The sequence below is a fragment of the Eleutherodactylus coqui genome, chromosome 9 (genome assembly GCF_035609145.1).
Source record: "Eleutherodactylus coqui strain aEleCoq1 chromosome 9, aEleCoq1.hap1, whole genome shotgun sequence".
Classification (NCBI taxonomy): domain Eukaryota; kingdom Metazoa; phylum Chordata; class Amphibia; order Anura; family Eleutherodactylidae; genus Eleutherodactylus; species Eleutherodactylus coqui.
Genome location: NC_089845.1, coordinates 101,313,223 through 101,336,367, shown reverse-complemented (window position 1 = coordinate 101,336,367; position 23,145 = coordinate 101,313,223). Strand labels below are relative to the sequence as shown.

Below are 23,145 nucleotides of genomic sequence, written 5' to 3'. Positions count from 1 at the left end.
ATTGAGGGGTTATTGTCGAGGCTCCATACACCACTGCCCGTACATATAGGTACTCGCTACCCCCAATCAGCCATGAAGTGACTTCCTCCACCACACCCATCTCCATCCCTCCTCATCCTCTCTGCTACATACTAGATCCAACTCTCCTCCATAGTCTCCTTCCAATCAGGGGGCACTGAATGGTAGTTGGGGGCTTCAGAACAGAACTACCACCACCATAATGTGACCTGAGTCTAGTAGGGGCACTAAGCTCACCATCAGTCGTCTGCACTCACTTCAACTGCTCAATAAGGGGCAGCTATAGAAGTTCTGCACCCCTGGATTCCAAGTGAAAAAATACTGACCCCCCCCCCCCCCCCCAATAATATAAAACTTTGCTGTAAGCGTGCCACCAAAAGATGACGGACTCTTACTTTTCTTATTAACTGATCCCCCATGTAATTATGGTATAGACCCAGTCGCAACGGAATTGCTAAATGGGAATCACAAAATCTCGGGCAACAACTTTGAGGAGAGTGGTGGCCTGACCTTGAAATATGATTTTAACGCCACCATTACAACAACTGACCCCGACCACCATGACTGAACCTACTGCCAAAACACCTGACCCCCCCAACCACTATGACATACCCCAACGCCCTGTTAACTGACCCCAACCACCATGACTGAATCCACTGCCACAGCAACTGACTCCACCCATGATGATTTACCCTAATGTTGTAGTATCTGACCCCAACCTCCACAACTTCCCCCACTACCACAGAAACTAACCCAAGCCGCCACTGACCCTAATCACTATAGCACTGACCCAAACCACCTGATTTCCTCCACCACAGCAACTGACCTTAACCACCATGACTTACTCCACGCCCATGATTAACCCTAATGCTGCAGCAACTAACCACAATCACCATGACTTACCACAACAGCAAATGAACCCTACCACCATGACTTACTTCACCACCACAGCAACTGACCTCCACCACCGTGACTTACTGCACCACCACAGAAAATGACCCTAACCACCATGACTTACCCTCACAGAAAATGAACCCAACCACCATGACTACCATCACAGCAAATGACTCCAACCACCATGACTTACCCTACCATGACCCTAACCACTGTGACTGACCCCACCATCTTATTAGTATCAAATGTCAGCAGAGTCCCGGGTTATGTACATTACAGATGCCGCTGATTCTAATACACTAACGTGGTCCCAGCTGTACAGTTCGCTGCCTCACCTTGCTGCACAGACTTGTTTCTGGTCCCTCCACCTGACACAACTCAAAGCAAAAGAAAAACACGCAGAAAATCCTGTAGTAAAAAGACTGATGAGGGGCTGCGTACGGAGGACGAGGCTTGGACGCGTTAGAAGAGTGGGCTCCCCTTATGCTGGTCTCACCCTGCAGTGACTGGCACTTTGAGCATGATGTCACTATCTACAGCTGGCTCCTATCAACATGAACCCTGCTTACTCTGCACACCGTTCAATGATGTCATACCTGGACCATGACATCATGTTCATGTACTGTATATTCAGCATACTCCTGACCTTAATAGGGCCGGTATCTAGTCTCTAATAGACTTGGAGTTTCCAATCTTCACCATTCTCAAAATCATTGCTTGCTGTCAGTGAATGAGGGCCTCCAGAACTTGTCCTCTCCTAGTAATGCCTGCACAGCTGATGGACGTGTTACAGTACTGCAGGTTATCATTATCTGCAGTCTGGGCTGTGTAACTCACTGAGAAGTCCTCAGACTAGATCCATTTAAGTAAATACGAAGCTGTATAATCAATCAGCACTACAAATAATGTTTCCAGTCACTGTCAGCAAGCAGAGAGCTTAAAAAATAGAGAAGCATTGAAAGAAAGTCTATTGGAGAATATTTCCTTATGTACAGTGTCATCCAGGGATGACAGTCCTATGGACCAAGCTGCCTCTTCTCACAAAGTGGAACACATGGCATTGTGGGTAATCAGCAGTGTACATTTAGTACTGGTATCATGGCGGAATCTCACAGTACTTGTGCACTTAGTCGCAGTCTCCAGTCTGACAAAATATCCGATTCTCAGGGACCCCAACATTCATGTTGTCCTGGGACGTAGGTGCCCCCCTGGCCGGTGACTGGCGGTCCAGCAGATGCCCGGCACATTACTCTGCGTGTTAGGGGCCAGCCTGGAGATTTTCTGCAACATGATGAGCTTCCCGGGGGTCGGCAAGGACGTGAGGTCAGGTGGGAGGAGTGTCTGTCTTGTCTGCAACACAAGAGACAATGAAGGGATGAAGACCGAGGCATGAAAAGTCACCCAAGATGGCCAGGGTCACAGACTCCGCAGCTCAGGAGGATGCGCCAGTGACCCTACATCTCCACCAGAGATCTACATGAACATGGCGGCCAGTAACATTTGGGTGAGGGGATGTCTCTACTGACCAGTTGAGGTGGAATTGGCGCTGTCCTCTGCTGCTGAGAAGTTTAGGTCTGCCCCATCTGTAATCAAAGATGACCTGGACCTGTGACATCGGTCCCCGGAGCGCGTACGGCGGAGGACAGTCTGGTGGAGGAGAAGACACTGATGTGAGACAAGAAATGTTGCCAACAAAGAAGACGCAAAAGGAGGCAGCTACTTATAAATGGCAGAATGAGAGGCTTTCAGAGCCCTTATGTTGCTTTGTTGAAGTTGTCAGAGACCCGCCCCTATTATAATTTGATGTAATGGCTCCTCCACCCCTCTCGTCTCCTCTATATAGATCTCCTCAGGGTCCTCACCTTCCTACTTTGAGGGCTGCTGGGGGCGGAGGCGCTGGTATACAGGGTCAGGCTGGAGTTGGAGTGGCTCGGTGACAACCCTTTAACTTTGACCTGACTCCCAGCACGAGTGAGGGTGGAAGAGGAGAAGGGGTCGGAGGTCAGGTACTTCTCATTGATTTTCAGATTGGTCCGGCCTCTCACTGCAAAAACAGAAGAACAACAATGTAAGAAGCCCAGAGGTCAGGATAACACCAAGGGAATTCTGGGAAACTACGGTATCATATACTCTCAATGGAGGCGACCCTCTTATGCTGTGTTTCCCCAAAAATAAAACATGGTCTTATACTAATTTTTGCCCCAAAAGAGCGGCTAGGGCTTATTTTCTAAGATTATTTTACTTACCCAGCAGGCTCGGTCCAGGTCCTTCCTTCTGCTCTCCTGAACCGCACTGGCCTAGGCCTTGGTATGAACCTGCTAGCTAATATATTCCTTTTTTAAATGCAATGTAGCTAGGGCTTATTTTCAGGGCAGGGTTTACCGAAAATCCTGAAAAATCAGGCTAGGTCTTATTTTTGGGGAAACATGGTAGTATAAGTCTATGACTAGGCGGTCCATGCCAACCGTAGTTAGGAGGCCACCATGATTCTTATATACAATTATTGGCCAGCAGGGTGTGACACTAAGCAGGCTGAGAGAACCGGGGTCTGTGCCCTGAGGCATGATGGGAGAGAATAACTTTGAATGGCTTTACATACTGTGACATGAGCAGACGGACCAGTCCCTGCCCCTGGGGGACTCACACATCTGACGCACCTCTACATGGGTCATTCTTCACCAGGAATTCATCCAGAGCGATCCAGCCACCTCCCACCCGCACCATGAGGGAACTCCGCAGGATCCGGACCATGCGCAGCTGCTGAGACTCCCCAAACTGAGGGAGACACAAACTGACATTCTGACACAGCGAGGAGAGGAGTGCAGGGGGCAACATTTTCATCAGGGGGTGCTTCAGAAATGGGAAAGTCTCTACAGCGGGGAGAGCGAATCCCTAGAGCAGGGGGCTGCAGACACATCCGGGTCACTACAGTTGCAGACCCTGGGCAGTCCCTATAGTGGAGAGCCTAGAGCAATAGCAAAATCTACAACAGGAGGCTCCAGACTCTGGGAAAACGTGTGGTGGTGAAAATCCCTACATTAGCGGGATACAGATGAAATTCCTACAGTAGGAGGGTACAAACATAGGTAAATCCCTACAGTAGGGGAGTACATATACAGGAAAATCCCTACAGTAGGGGGGGGACAAACACAGGGAAATCCCTATAGTGGGGGGATGTACAAACACAGGGAAATCCATACAGTAGGGAGGTACAAACATGGGGAAATCCCTGCAGTAGGGAGGTAGAAACACAGGGAAATCTCTAGAGCAAGGGGTAAAGACACAGGGAAATCCCTACTGCAGAGGGGTATGGATATCTACAGCAGCAGAGCTGAAGGCAAAGGGAATTTATCTATAGCCGGGGCCTGAAGACACAAGAAAATTCCTACAAATTATTTTGCAAAGGAGGCGTCTACCACTACACAGGAGACACCGATTACAACCAAGAGCAGAGGCAGACAAGCTAGATGCGGGAGCATTGTACTGAGGGAATATGGGGTGTCACAGGTGTGGGATGACACCCCTGAAGAAGCGACTTGTGCGCAGGCGCCTCCCACGTGACAATGCAGAAGCTCGAGGGAAAAAAACAAAGGTCTGCAGGGGGTGACGGGAAGAAGCAGAGAAATAAGAATAAAAATCAACAATAGAAGACTGCAAGAGAAGGGAGGATGAAAGGAAAAGGATGCATGGAGGAACATGTCTGCAGATTAGTGTCAGGAGGATGCTGTTAAAGCACTAGGTAATTCCATCATGTCTACAGTGAGTGAAACGTCAAGAACCAGAAGAATGTAAGTTGTGTAACCTATAGTACATCATGGGTGCACATATATACAAGTATTGATGAGATATTGGGGTTCCCACAAACTCACTTCATATATTAGTCCATGGTAACGTAAGTTGTGGGGACATGTATATACTGGTACTGATGAGATATGTGGGCTCCCGGGGACTAGTCCTGTATATTACTCTGGAGCACTACTGCAAGTCTGTGGGGGTCAGACAGTTGGATGAAGATGAGAGGGATCTGGGTGAATTACATCCACAGACGGATTCTGTACTCACCCGGTATCGGTTGGCACTGATCTGCTCCACCTGGAATCGCTTTGCACAATTACATTGAGCCACCTGTCTGTTAACCTGGAGGAGGAGGGGATCAGCGTTACAAGGAGAGCCAGGCCACTGATTAGTGGACAGACATTGAGGTTCTGGTTCTCACCTCATCCTGGATCTGATCAGCATCTGCGCTTCTCCTCAGGGGGTCTCTGCTGGGGTGCAGGGCGCTGACAAACTCATAGTAGTCAATAAAGCCGTCCCCATTAATGTCAAAGATGTTAGCGACAGCCGTCATCTCCAGGGAGTTTGTGGGGAATCCTGCGAGGAGACGGCATGTTAGATGGGAGGATTACATCAGCATCATAGCTGCAATAACAGCATTGGGGTGAACACTGGAACAGCTAGAAAGTCAGAACTTTCCTGAAATAATAGGTCAGCGCTGTGACTATGATAATAACTTATCACCCCCTGACATAATCACTCATTGCTCTGGAATAACAAGTCAGCACTCCCCTGAGATAAAAAAAAAGTGACCTGCTTTGAGTATAAAAGCCAACTCTCGAAGATAATAATTCAGCACTCTAAGATAATACACTGGAGTCAGGGTGCTTTTACACGCAACAATCTGTCAGGCGCAGATGCTTTTACACAGGAACTAGTATCACTAATGAATGGAGGCGGAGTGAACCGGGGATTGTTAGGACACTCCTGCCTCCTTTTACAGTAAACAGGCATCAATTGTTCATAAGTGAGCGACTGCCTGTTTACACGGAACAATACGTCATTCAGTTTTCTGCATGCATTTACACTGAATGAATTGTTCAGATTATCGCGGGAGTCCGAAAGATAATCGTTCTGTGTAAAAAGCACTTCTACACCCAGAAGGAATTGGTGGAATCTCATGAAACATGGTAGATATGTACAGAGTCATACCCAGAATATATGATTGCCAATTGGAATAAATCAAAGTTTATTACTAGAGCTTCAAGATAATAACTTGGCACTCTTAGATATGTCTAAGATAATAAGTCTAGTCCCTTGATATAATAAATCAGCGCTAAAGCTATTTAAAAGACTATTTAAAAAAAATTAATTAAAAAAAAGTGACCAATAGCATTCCTATAACGATAAGACACACAGCAACCTCACCAGATACCTTTGTGCCCCCTCTAATTATAGCCAGCAGCCCCCAGTCATAATTTGACTCAGTGTCTTTGGGTCACTCACGAGAGGACAGAACACTTTCCATGAACTCCCGTTGACTGATCCTCCCATCTTGATCGCGGTCTATTCCTCTGAAAACATCCAGGATACGGGATTTCATCTGCCCGATCCATGACATGTATCGCTTCCGCCAGATGGCAAAGTCAAAATGAGCGAATTCCTGCAACTGGAAGAGAAAATGTAAAATGATGAGCAGGTGAAGACACATCTCTGAGGATTGAGCGGAGTCTGCAGACCACGGACCTCGTGCAGCCTCTGAAGAGCATTCTGGAGACGACACTGACGGTCTAAGGCAAGGAACCACAGTTGCTGCCAACGGTTCAGGAGTTGCGCCATGTGCGGGGTCCGTGGGGTCAGGTCTTGGAGAGGAATTGAGGGGCCAGTCTGGGGAGATTTCACCGAGTTTTGTCTTTCTGAAACAATAATGAGTGATTACATCTGCAGCCTCAGATCACGAGCAAGGACTGATAGAAATTCATAAAATGTAGCAGCAGCACACCAGTGAACTGAACGACTGCTCCGGCTCGCCATCAAACTGAACAGCCGCGCCTGTTCGCCAGTGAGCTGAATGGCCGAGCCTGCTCACCAGCGAACACAATAGCTTCTCCTGTTCACCAAGGAACAGAACAGCTTCTCCTGCTCACAAGTGAACAGAACCACTGCTCTTGCTCACTAGGAAACAAAACAGCTTCTCCTGCTCACCAGGGAACAGAACAGCTTCTCCTGCTCACCAGGGAACAGAACAGCTTCTCCTGCTCACCAGGCAACAGAACAGCTTCTCCTGCTCACCAGGGAACAGAACAGCTTCTCCTTCTCACCAGGGAACAGAACAGCTTCTCCTGCTCACCAGGGAACAGAACGACTGCTCTTGCTCATCAGAGAACAGAACGACTGCTCTTGCCCACCAGGGAACAGAACGACTGCTTCTGCTCACCAGAGAACAGAACGACTGCTCCTGCTCAAGAGTGAACTGAACAACTGCTCTTGCACACCAGGGAACAGGACAGCTGCTCCTGCTCACCAGGAAATGAACGACTTATCCCGCTCACCAGGAAAAAGAAAAGCTAGGTAAGGGCACAACACACAGCAAAAACAATTTAGAAGCAAGACCACTGGCCACACTGGATATAGGGAGGAGAAACTAACCACTAGACACCAGGGACTGAAGACATGGAAGCACAGGATGCAGGGAAGGGGCACAAACTCCTGGATACTTGGAACTGGATTTGCTAAACCACTGGATGCCAGGGACTGGAGACACGGATGCATTGGATGTAAGGAGGCAATAAACAATGTACACAAGGGATTGGAGAAACTGAAGTACTGGATGTAGTTAGAAAGTGCTAAACACTGGACACCAGGAACTAGAGACACTGAAGCATTGGATGTAGAGAGGGCTCACTAACTACCAGACACTAAAAAACTTCATACAGGGAGAAAACTCTAACCACTGTACACCAGGGATTGGAAACACAGAAGCAATTGGTACAGGGAGGGGGCACAAGTCACTGGATACCAGAGATTGGAGATACTGAAGCAGTTAATGTAGGGAATATAGGGAGGAGACACTAACCACGAGGCCCCAGGGACTGGAGACATTGAAATATAGAATGTAGGGATGGGGCATTAACCATTAGACGCTTGGGACTGAAGACAATAAACCACTGGAAATCATGGACTGTAGACACTGAAGCAGTGGATAAAAGGAGGGGGCTTTAACCACTGGACAGCAGGGATTGGAGACACTGAAGTATTGGATGTAAGGATGGGGCACTAACCACTAGACACTTAGGTGCTCGATGAAGAAGTCACAGCCATCGCATTATGGAGGCGGGATTTATGAATTGACTGAGCTGCGGCATAATAAATCCCATTATGTCTGATTATCTGCCATGGCTCAGTCAATTCATAAATCCCTCCTCCATAACGGGATGGCTGTGATTGGTTCTTCAGGTGCTGTTCAGCCAATCAATGCAATGCTCGATAAACAAATCACAGCCATCGCATTATGGAGGCGGGATTTATGAATTGACTGAGTCACGGCATAATAAATCCAATTATGTCTGATTATCTGCCATGGCTCAGTCAATTGATAAATCACGCCTCCATAACGTGATGGCTGTGATTGGCTGAACAGCACCTGAAGAACCAATCAATGAAACGCTCTACAAACCAATCACAGTCATCACTTCGTAGAGGCAGGCTATATGAATCCCGTAACCAAGACGTAATCTTATACGGGCGGCCGAGGACTATGGGAACCACGCCGGAGCTCTGGAAAGCAGCAGAAGGGACTTGAACCGAGCCTGCTAGGTAATGTGTTCCTATTTTTTTTTATATAATGCAGCTGGGGTTTATATTTCAAGCCTTCCTGAAAATTCTGAAAAATCAGGCTAGGGCTTATTTTCAGGGGAAACAGGGTACTGGATACAGAAAGACTGATCTACCAATGGACAACAGGGACTGGAGACACTAAACTACTGGATGCCAGGGTCTCATGAAATAAACAACTGGGCAGCAGGGACTAGAAGAATTGTGGTAGAGCTATATTTTAAGACTACTGCATGGTGTTTCACTCAAAACGCAACCCTTATTTCGGCTCATGATTTGTGTAGAACTGTACTCATTTTCAGGAGTCTAGTGTTTATCGATGACTCACGTCCTGTTTCCCGCCATGGGTGGATAGTTCGTCAGAATGTGTCGGTATTCACGTTTGTGAGATATCAGTGTCCTGAACACAAATATTGTGAAATTACTGGACTTTGCTTCAAGTGCAACACCATGTTGTACATACACTATTATTACACACCACATGACGGTGGAGGGGCTCTCATGTTATCTGTGCGGCTCTTCACAGTCCCGGCAGATCACTCAATAAATGCTACCGTAACATAGAGCCTCATGTATACCGGGATCTGGTGGTTCGTTTGGGTGCAGGCTAGGAGAACTAGCTTTTCACTCACTTGCTGAGAACTTCCGGGAGGTTGTAGATCTTGGTTCCATGACTTTCCGCTTGCAATTCTTGGTCGCCTTCTCCACCTCAGGCTCCTTCCGGCTGAGCTCCTCCATAAACACCTGAAAGTGACCAATAAGACTCAATCACAGATAACACATCTCTGCAATGTGCTGAGAATAATCTAATATTTATGACTATCATTATTTGGCATTGGTACTATGGAGGAATCGTCCCTACCTATGACCCGCCCAGTCAGTATACAGGCGTGTGTCGGGCTAGGATGAAGTGCATTCATGACCATTTGCTCTAGGCTGGTGGATTGTTTTGCGCTGAGAACATGTCCACGCCTCGAGGGACCCTACCGTGTGCTGCGTTATGACCTCCTCTAGGGCTGTCACTTCTTCTGGCAGGGGCTCTAGATCCCGTAAAGTTAGAGCTTCCTCTGCCGCTGTAATCCAGTCCATTAGTCGGGCGACCTCCTCCCGCTCAGCGGCCAGAGATTGAATCTGAGCCTGGATGCGCCCCCCCTGCTGCTGAGCCCACGACGTCACCTGCAGGCACAGAGCGCATATGTCACTGGGAAAACATGATGGAAGAATGTCACACCATAAAATATATATATGTCTTGTCCTCACCTCCTGGTAGCGAGTCTTGCTAATATTCAGCCAGGACTTGATCGTGATGACAGAATCGGGGTGACAGGCGGAGAGGATTTCCCGCCCCAGAGAAACAATACACTCCAGGGCCATCTGCTGACACTCCAAGGTATTCATCAGCTCCTGCATACAAGGGCAATATTATATAGTGCAGTCATATTCAGCCACATAAGGGCCAGATATCACATATGGAGGAAGGGTCCCCCCCCCCCCACCATTTGCACCTACCTGCTGCTGGGACTGACACTCCTGCAGCGCTTGCTCCTCCTCAGGAATCACCCCATACTTCAGCGTCCTTTCAGACTCATTCAGAGCCTCCAGGAAAGAGTTCACCAGGCAGTGGAATTCCTCTGCCTGCACAAGATAAATCAGAGATCATTATAATGACCCTAACCTGACAACCAGCCTGTATACTGTGTGTCAGAGGTTGTCAGAGCCCCGCCCCATGGTGATGACTGATCTAATTGTATGTGATCAGCACATTACAGAAACAGCTATTCATCTATTACTGCTGACAACCAGCATTCTGTCTCAAGGGTTGTCACACCCCATTCCCTGTTGCACAGCTGTCGCTGGCTCTCAATCAGGTGGACAATATTGTCACTTCTGTTTCCCAGCACTGACCTGCCGTAAAGAAGCCTCCAGTTTTGCCTGCTTGCTGACTGACAACTGACACACGAGGTCCCAGCGGTGACTCAGCTCCTCCATCTGTCTCTGCAGCCAGTGAGAGTCTGTCCCGACCCTTCCCCTGCTCAGGTCCCGCACAGAGTGTTTCAGGGTCTTCATGGAGCCCGCTCTCTTCCCCAGTTCTTTCTGGAATGCCTGGACACAGCAGAGACCCTGACAGAGCTTACCAGTGGATGGTCACTGCGATATGATTACATGTATGACAATGATACTCCGCACACGCATGACAATGATGCTCCGCCTCCAGCTATTAATGTACTGTATAGAGTCGTTTTTACCCTTTAGATGTAGCAGAGTCAGCAAATGAACATTTTAAAACCATGATCAGTGCATAGTCAATATGTAGCATCTGCAGTTTCTATTATGACCACTAGATGTCAGCAGAATCCAAATCTTAATTTTGGCATGCAGTGAAGACTGGAGGTCATGGTCATCAGAAGCTTATAAAGTGGAAAGTCAGAGAATAATTCTGGATAGTTGTTGTCACAGCACATAAACTGTTAAGTTTCAGAATGCAATAAGTGTATGTATTTCTTATCTAATTGGACTATTGACCCTGATATAGAAGACTAAACCTATGCTTTGTAGTGGCAGTATCAAAGATCATAAGATAAGTCAATAGGAAAAATAGCAATACTAAAATAATGTTAACATAAAGACATAGCTAGTCAACAGAAATGGAGTATAATGAGATAACAATACCCTGACTGCAGCTATTTTCTTGTCTAGATGAACCTTAAGAGCTTTGAGACCGTTTTGTAGATGTCAATAAGCCTTATGATCAATAATCTTTGTAACCTTTGTAATAGTAACCTTTGTATGATAACGCCCTCTTTCTTTCTGTATAAGAACTGGCAATGTCTTCAATTAAACAAAATTCTCTGTGGGTTCTCATGAGAAGCGTCTTGCTATAACACAAAGTTCTTTGCATTATTAATAGATACTGCTAGCAATCTTCTCATCACTGGATTCCATATGTACCAATTTGGCACCTGGCAACGGGGTCATCAGATCGATACTAGTGTAGTCCGATAACAGTTGTGGAGGCGAATACATAACGTATAATATAGTCAGCACCACACAGCTCTGTGTCAGTCGTTCCCTACATCCTCCATGTCCAGGCAGAATGATGCTCTTAAAGAGCTGCATCCTGGGTGGTTGTATGCTCACCTTGTGTTTATCTAACAGGTCATTGACCAGATCTCTGTCTCCCCCTAGTGGTATCTCCTCAGACAGCTGTGGCTCTGCTCTGTACAGCCAGTCCATGAGGGCCTGGAGAGCATCTGTGAACTTTCCAGAGAATAGAAGAGACTCTTCAAGCTTCTGCTGCCTGGGGGTAGAAAAATCATGATCACATACACAGTTCAGTGTAGAGCTCCCCACATATGTATTTATAGAAATGAGGTCTGTACCTCTCAGTGCATCTAGAGCAGACATGCTCCCAGCGTTCCCTCAGCTGCCCCAGTGACTCGTCCATCTGCTGCTCATCTTCCGGCAGGCGGATCTTCTCCCGCAGAGCACGGCCACTCCGCAGAGTCGCCTCATAGATGGGACGCTTGGACCGGAAAAGCTTCTGAAAATTCTGCATTAACATATCCAGAGGAGTCACAGTGTAACATGAGCCCTGGTGTCAGTGACATCACACTATCATGCAAAGGGTGTCAGTCATGTCACACTGCAACAGGACTCAGTGATATTAAAATGTAACCTGAATCCTGATGTCAATGATGTCATAGTGTAACCTCAATTCTGATGCCAGTGATATCACAGTGTAATGTGACTCCTGATGTCAGTGATGTCACACTGTAACGTGACTCCTGATGTCAGTGATGTCACACTGTAACGTCACTCCTGATGTCAGTAATGTCACACTGTAACGTGACTCCTGATGTCAGTGATGACACATGTCATATGTTGTCACGGAGCATGTCAGTGTATTTCTATAACTGCAGAAGGTGGTCCAGGTACCTTAAGTTTGTTCAGCTGCTGTTTGATATGCTCCTGACTGACGCTTGTGTCAATCTGCTGTGCTTCCAGGATGACTTCCATCTCATCCAGCCACTCCAGTAGCTTCTGCCGAGACTCGCTGTACTGTGGGGGGAAACAATACTGTATTATACAGACAGCTGGTTGCCAGCTCACTACCTGCCTGTTATAGAGTAATCCTGCCACATGGGGGCACTGCTGAGCATGCAATATGATGATCAGGTTGTAACTGTGATCTGCAGACACCAGTAACTGTAATCACTATATGGTGAAGTTCACCCTTTAGATCAGTGCTGTGCCGTATACTAAGCAGGAACTCACTTGCTTGGCTTGTCTCCGGGACTCCTCCAGACTACGGCCTCTCTCAGCTGCCCTCTCCTGCACTTTTCCCAGTCTCTCCCGGGCACTCTGTACAAAGCTCTGGGTCAGATCACTCTCCTGCTTCCGACTCACGTCCTTCAGTCGGGAACAAACAGACTCCAGATCATACAGCTTTTTGTCGTACGTCTCAATCTCCTGCAGCAAACTCTGAAAGATGGAGGAAAAGAGAGAACTGTGGAGTAAGAACCACAACAAGAGTGGTACCAGCAAACCTATCAGAGTGTTGGTTACTGGACAGCATCATGTCCTATACTCCAATCACAATTATAATATGTCCTATACTCCAATTGCATCCATAGCTGTGGCAACAACGTCATGTCTTATAGTGCAGGCACATCCAGAGCTGTAGTATAAGACATGATAATGTATGGTCACTTTACAATAACCTGCCATATCACCCAAATGTTGTGAAGTGACGCTGTACCTTGTGTTCTTGGATCTGGTTGGTAACGGTTTCCATGATGATGCTGGGAGGTCCGGTGGTGTTAAGGCGTCCCTCCGCCTGTCCGATCCACAGAGACACTTCCTGCATGGTGCTGTGGAACTCTGTAATCACGGCCAAGCCTTCCGACAAGCAGACCTGAGACACAATGCCAGGGTCAACGCTATAACCCTGGTATAACAGCATGCCAGGATGGACATAAACCAACGCAACATACCTTCCGCTCTTGCACCTTGGTGTATGCACTATCCCACTTCTGCTCCAGGATTCGCAGCTGATGCTCCACACTTGAACCCCTTGGTTGGGGGTTGGAGGCCAGCAGGCGCTGGAGGCGATCTCGCACGCTGTTATATGTGTGCTGCTTGGAATCCATCTCCTTACAGAGATCCTGGAGGTAATGACGCATGAAGAGTAAAGAAAGGACTAAGGAATAGTGTAGAGTGCAGGAGAGGACTGAGAAATAGTATACAGTGCAGGAGAGGACCGAGGAATAGTGTAGAGTACAGGAGAGGGCTGAGAAATAGTGCAGAGTATAGCAGAAGACTGAGGAATAGTGTAGAGTGTAGGGGAAGGCTGAGGAATAGAGTGTAGGAGAAGACTGAGGAATAGTGTAGAGTGTAGGAGAAGACTGAGGAATAGTGTAGAGTGTAGGAGAAGACTGAGGAATAGAGTGTAGAAGACTGGGGAATATTATGGAGTACAGGAGAGGACTGAGGAATAATGTAAAGTACTGGACAGGACTGAAGAATAATGTAGAGTGCAGGGCAGGACTGATGAATAGTGTACAGTCCAGGGGAGGGCTAAGGAATAGTGTAGAGTGCAAGAGAGGACTGAAAAATAGTGTAGAGTGCAGAAGAGGACTGAAGAATAGTGTAGAGTGCAGAAGAGGGCTGAGGACTAGTGTGGAGTGCAGGAGAAGGCTGAGGAATAGTGTGGAGTGCAGCAGAGGTCTGAGAAATAGTGTGGAGTGCAGGAGAGGGCTGAAGAATAGTGTAGGAGAAGACTGAAGAATATTGCAGAGTGAAGGAGAGGACTGAGGAATAGTGTAGAGTGCAGGAGAGGACCGAGGAGTAATGCAGAGTGCAGAAGGGAACTGAAGAATAGTGTAGAGTGTAGGAGAAGACTGAGGAATACTATAAAGTACAGGAGAGAGCTGAGTAATATGTCAGCGTTAAGGAGAGGAGTGAGAAATAGTGTAAAGTACAGTACATCATGAAGAATAGTGTAGAGTACAGCAGAGAACTGAGGAATAGTATAAAGTGTAGGTGAGGTTTGAGGAATAGTGTCATTTGCAGGAGAGGAGTTAGGGATAGCACAAAGTACAGGAGATGACTGAGGAATAGTATGGTAAGCAAGAAAGGACTAAGGAATAGTGGAGAGTGGAGAAGGAGACTGAAAAATAGTGAAGAGCGCAGGAAAGGGCTGAGGAATAGTATAATTTGCAAGAGAGGACTAAGAAATAATGTATAGTACATGAGAAGACTGAGTAATAGTGTAGAATGTCGAAGAGTAGAGGAGTAGATAGCAGTGCTTTACCAGGTGTTTGGTCAGAGCATCTCTTGTGGATTCTGGATGCCCCCAGACTGGTTTAGAGAAGGAGAGTTGTGCTTCCACCTGCTCCAGCCACTGCACAAGGTCAGTGATCTCCAGGGTCACATCCTGCACCTGTGAAGAGAAGCATCATCGTCACTGTATGGGGAGACAAGGGGCATCGCTGTCCATGTGGATGTGGAGTCTTGGGAAAGATCTGCCACTTCTTCCCCTGCGGCCCCCGCCCTGCCCTCTACTATATAGCGCTGTTACCCGGCTCAGGTCATTCTCCAGCTCCAGCTGTCGTCTCTCTGTCTCACTCTGCACAAACTCCCAGCGCTGCATCAGTTCTCTCAGCCTGGTTTGAAGAGCGTCCATCCCATCACCAGGAGAGGAGAGTAAGATCCCCCGTCCTGCCTCATCTACAGACTCCACAGTGCGGGTGTGGGACAATACGTCATTCCTCAGGACCTGCGGGGACACCGAGCAATGTCACAAGGGAGCAATAACCAGGTGCACCCCAATGTATCCTGAATTATAATTTAGGGGAGCAGAACACACAGGAACACCTCACTGTAACAAAGTTGCATATGATGCCATACAATCCTGGGGGCCATATACATATTTCACACTAGGCCTCCAGATAAAGTACATATATTTAAAAGGAGCACTATGGTCCGGTTCTGGAGCACTCTCATAGCTGTAGGTGTCATTGACTGTCATTGACCTGCATTTTGCAAAGGCTACTGTATCTAGTGGACATGACTATGACCCCCTCTATGGGCACTCTTATGTCTTACATTGGCCCTTCAATGCTGTAGCCAGGGTCATGGTGGTCAGGGCTTCTGGGCACTTACCTTGTGTTTTGCCAGCTCGATCTCACAGCTCTGCAGGTCGGTACAGGGCAGGTGAGGCCCCTGCAGCTGCTCCGATGTGTATGACAACCAGTTCAGGAGCTCCTCCAGCTGGTTCTGGAACTGGCCCAGACCCATCAGAGCATCTTCCAGCTGGTGCTGTGGGTACAGGACACATCACATGGTCATGACAGGAGCCCTGCGGGTAAAGGGGCTCTCTACCATATCACTAGCCATTAGGGGCAATAAGAAGTGTTTCTTTATGACAAGCACCTTGCTGTCTTGCACAGGGCCCTCACACTGTTTATGCCCAGGGGCACGTGCTGCTTGTATGTCACCTGATTGGTTGCACCACTATTGGTAAAAGGCAGAAGGTGAATGTTGGGTCCAGAATTAATTATTTGAAGTGTCTACCAGGTGGAGAATGGACAGAGACCTCATTGATACTGGCACTGACAGGGAAGGGGTGCTACAGTCCTGCTTATATTGTTCAGGGTACATAAGGCTATTGGACCAGTGCTCACCTGCCGGCTCACCGCCTCCTCCTCCAGCCTCTCCCAGCGCTCCCTGAAGTCACTCAGCTGAAAGTCCCCTGGTCTGTCCAGGTTCTGGTGCCCGATGCTCTCTAGCTCCACCCGGTGCTGGTACAGATCCCTCTTAAACTCCTAATACAACAATAAGTCACACACAGGTTAGTTAAAGGACATGTCACATGCAGAGCGCCGGTCTGTCCACTAGTAAACATAGAAACAGTCTGTCCACTAGTCAGGACTGAACTAGCCTGAGTGGTCAACGTCCACCATACTGCACAGATCCTGCATCAAATACCGCACTGGGGAAATCTCCGTACAACGCTCAGTAACTGTGTGCTGTTCCTGAGTAAGGCTACATTCACATCGCAAATGCAAGAAACTCTGCCTGATATCGCGCTTACCAATGTGCATTTTTCACACTGATACAAGGCATTTTTGATTCAAAAACACGTGTTTCAGGTGCATCAGAATAAGGGAAAAGGGATAATATCTCTCCATGTACAGACAGCTGTTTCAGGGTATTTTCCCTAGGAGAAAAGATAGCTTTTCTGACCCCCCCCCCCCCCCCCCCCGTCCCAGACCTCTCACTAGCAAAGCCAGACTCTTACTGTACACTGATGAAGGATACCCTGAAACAGCTGTCTGTACATGGAGTCTGGCTTTGCTTTTAATTCCCAGTCATTGTTACAAGGCTTGTATGAAGGGTCTGACTTTGGCTTGAAGGAATGCTGCCTTCCAATAGGTGGCGCTGTGGACGTATTATTCCATCTCCCTTATTTGCCCACTACCCAGAGGAGCATGAATGGCCTTTTGAGTCTCCTCACTCACCGTCTAGGTGCTCTCTCTAAGGAGACTAGTAATTATTAGTAATTATTAGGACATTATAGTAGCAGTGTTTCTGGTGGCACATCACACTCACAGTAGCTTGATTACTACAAAAGACAAACACAGCTTGGCTCCTCCCACAGCAATGACATCACCACAGGTTCTTCAGCCCACTGGATCTCTGGGGTGGAGGTAGGTCAGTGTGTTCTGTCAGGACTGCTGAGTTGTGTAGGAAATTATAGTACCAGCGTTTCTGGTGGCAGCTCTGCTACATGGTACATGCACACACACAGCTTTACTACACCCCACACATCACACACACAGCTTGGCTCCTCCCACAGAAGTAACATCACCACGGGTCCTTTAGCGCACTGGATCTCTGTGGTGGTAGGTTGTTGTCTTTTGTCAGGACTGCTGAGTTGTGTCTTATGAGATAATAACGGCTTAGTTGTATTCTCAGTGTGTTATTTTTGCCCTCTCCTTCCAAGAGCCCTAACTTTGTTGTTTTTCAGTCGGTCAGACTCTGTGTTTTATATATGTTGTAGGACCTTTGATGGTGTTACCAGGGGGTGGAGCGATGACGTTACCAGGGGCGGAGCATCAGAAGCACTCACTCACATACTACAGACAAGTATTCGTTAGTAGTTTGAAAAGAAGGCATTTCTGAGGTGCATCAGAGGATCACAAATGTTTCCCATTGATATTACGGGGGCAAAGATATTTGAACAAATTATTTAACAGCATGTATGCAAGAACTTGGGTGAGAATGAAGTAATTAACCAGAGCCAGAATGGGTTTGTAACAAATAAGTCATGCTAGACAAATCTAATTTCCTTCTATTACAGAATCACAAACTGGGTTGATCAGGGAATTGAGGTGGATAGGGTATATCTTGACTTTAGTAAAGCATTTGACAAAGTATCTCATACCATCCTTATTGAAAAAATGACCAAATATGGGATTGATAAGGCAACTGTTAGGTGGATTCACAACTGGCTGAGTGATCGTACTCAAAGAGTGGTCATAAATGGCTGCACATCCAAGTGGAAGAAAGTATCAACTGGGGTACCCCAAGGCTCTGTCCTGGGCCCAGTGTTGTTCAACATTTTTATAAATGATCTGGAGAGGGGAATTGATGGGAAACTGATCAAACTTGCTGCCGACACAAAGCTAGGAGGGATAGGTAACACTAGAGAAGGGAGAGAGAAGATTCAAAAAGATCTAGAAAAACTTGAACAGTGGGCGGCGACTAACAGAATGGTATTTAGCAAGGAGGAATGCAAAGTCCTACATGTGGGCAAGAAAAATTAAAGAAGCACATACATTCTGCATGGAGGAATTGGGCTAAGCAGCAGCACATCTGAAAAAGGCCTGGGCATACTAATAGATCACAGACTGAATATGAGTCAATAGTGTGATGCAGCAGCAAAAAAGGCAAACACAATTCTAGGGTATATTAAGAAAAGCATAGAGTCTAGATTATCTGAGGTAATTATCCCCTCTTCTCTTCCTTGGTCAGACCACATCTGGAATACTGGGTCCAGTTCTGGGTACCGCACTTTAAAAAAGACATAGACAAACTGGAACAAGTTCAGAGAAGAGTTACCAAGATGGTGAGTGGTCTGCAAATCATGTCCTATGAGGAACGGTTAAAGAATCTGGGAATTTTTAGCTTGAAAAAAAGAAGGCTGAGAGGAGACTTAATAGCTGCCTACAAATATCTGAAGGGCTGTCACAGTGCAGAGGGATCAGCTCCATTCTCATTTGGACAATGAAAGACTAGAAGCAATGGGATGAAACTGAAAGGGAGGAGACACAGATTAGATATAAGAAAAACCATTCTGACAGTGAGGGTGATCAATGAGTGGAACAGGTTACCATGGGAGGTGGCAAGTTCTCCTACAATAGAAGTCTTCAAACAGAGGCTGGACAGACATCTGTCTGGGATGATTTAGTGAATCTTGCACTGAGCAAGGGGTTGGACCCGATGACCCTGGAGGTCCCTTTCAACTCTACCATTCTAGGATTCTATGATTACAATAGGAAACATCAAATCGCACTCGCATGCACATCACATAGCATAAGAGTGCCAATGAGATGTCTTTTAAGGTCCCATTGAAATCAATGGGTGAGGCGTTCTGTGGGAATGCCCAAAGATAGACTATGGTGTAATTCTTATCCTCACAGCATCACTGCAAGGAAAAAAAAGTCGCTCATGTGAATAAGTCCATTCAAGAGAATGAAGTTCATATTCTTGCAAGTTTTATGTGTCTCGCAACACACAAAACTCACACAAGATTCTTGCCCGTGTGAATAAGGCCCTACATCATACCTTGTACTGTAGTCACAACCAGAGCAGCAGCCACAATTCTGCTTAACGTCATGTCTTATCCTCCAGTTGTATCCAGAGCTGTCGCTACAATGTTGTCATATCTTGCTATGTACATCCAGAGATGCTGCCACAATTCTGCTGTTATATCATGTCTTATATTCTAGTCACATGTAAAGCTGCAGTCAAAATTCAGCTCTTACATCATGTCTTACAATGTACAGTAGTCACATCTAGAACTGCAAGCACAATGCTTTTGCTACATCATGTTTCATACTCCGGTCATAGTTCTGCTGCTGTGTCATGTTTTTTCCCCCAGACATATCCAGTGCTGCAGTCACAGTTCTGCTGCGACATCATGCCTTATCCTCCAGTCACATCCAGAGCTGCAGTCAATATTCTGCTGCGATATCGTGTCTTACACTCCAGTCATTGCATTTTAACATGACTTTATGATCATGAATGGGGTTGCATAACAACCATTCAGATCAAGCGCAGCTGCAGTGTAAAACATGGGGGGAGGACAAACCTGCAGCCCCATGCCTATAACATTATCATGAGACGGGACAGAAGGCCGATGTGTGACAGTAATTACTGTGTAGTAGATCTGGAGTCATTGTCACAGGTGAAGTCATTGCATACATATTAGATATCCTGTAAGGCTGGACATCTGCCAGTTGTCCATATAGGGGGCGCTGCGGGGCTCACCTTCAGCTCAGATAGCTGTCTCTTCACCATGTCCAGGTCTCCTCCCACCAGGAACTCTTCAGATAGCCGGGATTCAGCGCTGAGCAGCCAGTCCTGCAGCCGCTGTGGAGAGAGGGGTCATGAGCCTAGTCCTGGACTACAACCCAGAACTACGCCAGGTCAGTAAGGGACAACCACCCCCCACGGACCATGCCCTGCCCCCACCCAGTGCATATGAGGAGCCCATATTTATACACAATGCTGTGGCCCTTACTCTGATGGGGCCAGTGCAGTCTATATATCACTCCCTCGTCCATCTCTGGACTGGTCAGGACCCTGGGAAATACCTGGATTGTCTCTTGGTACCGGACTATCGCCTTCAGCTGATCTTCTAGACGGGTGTAACGCTCACCCCAAAGCTTGTTCAGACTGTTCCATGTGCTGTAGAGCTGCGGGGGAGGACGGTAATGGGTGTCATTTCATAAGACAAATCTACATCTGATGATGTCACTGAACAATAGACACCACCTCAAGGGAATCATTACAGTGGGCAGAGGCAGAAGAGATGCTACCACACACGCTGTGCTCTTCTAGACTCCTCTGTCTCCCCATTCAGACTTCTCTGCACTCTACAGACTCCTCTGTCTCCTCCTACAGACCCCCCCCCATATCACCTGCAGACTCCCTTCCCTCTACAAACTCCTCTGTCCCCATCCAGACTTCCGTTCCCTCTACAGATTCCTGTTTCCCTCAAGACTCCTCTGTCCGTGGCAGACTCCTTTCCCTTTACAGATTCCTCTGTTCCCCCAAAACCCTTCTGTCCCCCCCCCCCACCTCCTTTTCCTTGACAGACTTCTTTGTCCTCTTATAAACTCCTATGCCCCCCTCCCCCCAGATCCCTCTGTCCCTCCCTCCAGACCCCTCTGTTCCTGACTGACTCTTTTTCCTTTACAGACTCCTCTGTCCCCTTCCAGACTCCTTTGTCTTCCTCCAGGTCCCTGTGTTTCCTCCAAAACACTCTGTTTCTTTCCAAACCCCACTGTCTCTCCCTCTAGACACCTTTGTCCTTTTCTCCAGACCCCTCTGTCCACAGCAGACTTCTTTCCCTTTATAGACTCCTTTGTTCCCCTCCAGATCCCTATGTCCCACCCTCTAGACCTCTCTGTTTCCTCCAAACCCCTTCTCCCCCCAGACACCATTATCCCACACCCCCGACCCATCTGCCCCACCCCCCATATCCCACTATCTCCTCTGGACCTCTCTGTTTCCTCCAAACCCCTCTGTCCCTCCCCGCCAGACCTAACTATCCTCCCCCCAGACCCCACTATCCCCCCCCCAGACCCCAGTATCCCTCCCCAGACCCCACTATCCCTCCCCAGACCCCACTATCCCTCCCCAGACCCAATTATCTCCCCCCTCCCCAGACCCCACTATCTCCTCCAGACCCCTCTGTTGGCGCTCATTAAAATGTGGTGTATGTTGGTCGGTGTTCAAAGTGCCCAAAGCACATAGTACATTTTTCATAGTAAATCCCCCCCACACATTATATTTCTGTGAAGCCCCTCACTGTGGGGTCCGTGGATCAGTGACTGCAGCCTCTACTCACCTCATCCAGGCTCTTGGTCACGTCCGGTTTGTCCATGTCCCCACAGGACGACATGAGCTCCACTCCAACTGACCCCAGTGTGTCCAGGTCATTCTGCAGGTTGTCAATGTCCTCCCGCAGAGCCTGACAACAGAAAGTCCGGATAATTAGTAGTTGGAGGAAACCAGAGGAGTAAGCAGTATTATTATATAGTTATTACTGGAGAGTGCGAAGGGCCCCGAAGGCACCAGTGCCACGATGTAGATGACATGAGAAACCTGGGATAATAGACCCCCTGTGGTATAACATATAGAGGGTCCACAGGTGAAGGTCACTCCAGGACACCTGGCATCTACCTGCATGGCATCAAGTCGGGTCCTGATGGAGTCTGGGTCAGAAGCGGGCTCCTCTGTGTCCAGAACCATTTGCTGGGTGTCACTGAGGGTCAGAGCTAAATCAGAAAGTCCGTTCCAGAAGCGTTCAGCCAACATCAGGAGCCCAGAGAGCCACACGTCCCAATCCTCTGCTTGTCCGCACAACCGCTGCCATTGCGCCTGTAACTCTACTATGCGCAGCATGACCCCTGCAATACAAACAGAGCTCAGTGCACGACCGCCCCCCTGGGATGGCAACACCCCATAATACTGCAGTGAGCCTGCAGGTACCTTGTGGCTCCTCCGTCTGATCTGGAAGGCTGCCTATAAGCTCTGCTGCCTGCTTGCTGACATTCTCCAGAGCCATTCCAAGCTTCTCCAGCTCAGCCTGTACTTGGCCACTCTCTCTGAGCTGCTCCCGGATTCTCGATGGCTCCCCACGAACAGAAGAGGAGTTCTGCATCCGGTCACTGAGTCTCTCCAAGCTGTCACTCATCATGTCAATCCTCTCATTAACCTATGGGGAGAAGAGTCATCAAAGGGGAGAAGAGTCATCAATGGGAAGACCTAAATGTAGACTATTGAAACTCCTCTGCGCTGCTGCGAGATTCCCAGCACAGTTGTTGGGACTACTATCAGTTCTACGCTGCACCTGCCTTCATTTTGGTACTCCCTCAGATTGATCTTTTGACCTGTCAGTTTTGGTGGAGTTGCCCTTTAAGCAAAAGTGTTTGAACGTTCACCTGGCTGTATCTGGGAACGGTATCCTCCAGGACGGCGGCAGCTTGGCGCACAGCCTCTCGGATGGCGCAGTATTGTTTCTCTGCTTCTTCGAAGCGTTTCTGGAAGGTGACCCCTTCCTCCAGACACAACTCTGCCAGCTTACACGACACTCGGTGCAGCTTGGTGACCAGGGGCTTATGCTCAGCGACCACCTCCCTCAGAGCCTGCAAGGACACACATGCTCAGTAGTAGACACATCATTAGCTGTCACATAAATCACCCCACAAATATCATATTTGTGCCCCCTTGTGTGCAACAAGGAGCAATCTATATACTCAAAAGTGACCCCTGCAGATCAAAGGAGGTAGAGCTGTGCTGCGGGGCTGCTGCAAGGTGCCAGTCTGCAAC

General features: G+C 47.8%; 1 protein-coding gene across 4 annotated transcripts in view; it reads right to left on the bottom strand.

The window, feature by feature from the left end:
- Positions 1–354: 354 nt before the first annotated feature.
- Positions 355–23,145, bottom strand: part of LOC136578268 (microtubule-actin cross-linking factor 1, isoforms 6/7-like) — a 64,928-nt gene continuing 42,137 nt past the window's right edge. For 3 of the 4 annotated variants that reach the window (XM_066578174.1, XM_066578176.1, XM_066578175.1), the window contains 29 exons: positions 22,758–22,961; positions 22,306–22,531; positions 21,997–22,223; positions 21,662–21,784; positions 20,403–20,504; positions 20,077–20,178; positions 16,206–16,346; positions 15,685–15,840; positions 15,101–15,298; positions 14,834–14,962; positions 13,515–13,685; positions 13,280–13,435; positions 12,796–13,002; positions 12,457–12,579; positions 11,901–12,070; positions 11,659–11,818; positions 10,426–10,623; positions 10,030–10,155; positions 9,781–9,924; positions 9,508–9,696; positions 9,153–9,264; positions 6,433–6,602; positions 6,193–6,355; positions 5,129–5,283; positions 4,975–5,049; positions 3,570–3,687; positions 2,775–2,956; positions 2,439–2,559; positions 355–2,262 (listed from right to left, as the gene is read on the bottom strand). In XM_066578174.1, coding sequence (XP_066434271.1) covers positions 2,237–2,262; positions 2,439–2,559; positions 2,775–2,956; positions 3,570–3,687; positions 4,975–5,049; positions 5,129–5,283; positions 6,193–6,355; positions 6,433–6,602; positions 9,153–9,264; positions 9,508–9,696; positions 9,781–9,924; positions 10,030–10,155; positions 10,426–10,623; positions 11,659–11,818; positions 11,901–12,070; positions 12,457–12,579; positions 12,796–13,002; positions 13,280–13,435; positions 13,515–13,685; positions 14,834–14,962; positions 15,101–15,298; positions 15,685–15,840; positions 16,206–16,346; positions 20,077–20,178; positions 20,403–20,504; positions 21,662–21,784; positions 21,997–22,223; positions 22,306–22,531; positions 22,758–22,961 — 4,374 coding nt within the window. In that variant the 3' untranslated portion in view covers positions 355–2,236. Of the gene's footprint in view, positions 2,263–2,438; positions 2,560–2,774; positions 2,957–3,569; positions 3,688–4,974; positions 5,050–5,128; positions 5,284–6,192; positions 6,356–6,432; positions 6,603–9,152; positions 9,265–9,507; positions 9,697–9,780; positions 9,925–10,029; positions 10,156–10,425; positions 10,624–11,658; positions 11,819–11,900; positions 12,071–12,456; positions 12,580–12,795; positions 13,003–13,279; positions 13,436–13,514; positions 13,686–14,833; positions 14,963–15,100; positions 15,299–15,684; positions 15,841–16,205; positions 16,347–20,076; positions 20,179–20,402; positions 20,505–21,661; positions 21,785–21,996; positions 22,224–22,305; positions 22,532–22,757; positions 22,962–23,145 lie in introns of those variants that run through there. The other variant, XM_066578177.1, reaches the window with a different exon arrangement.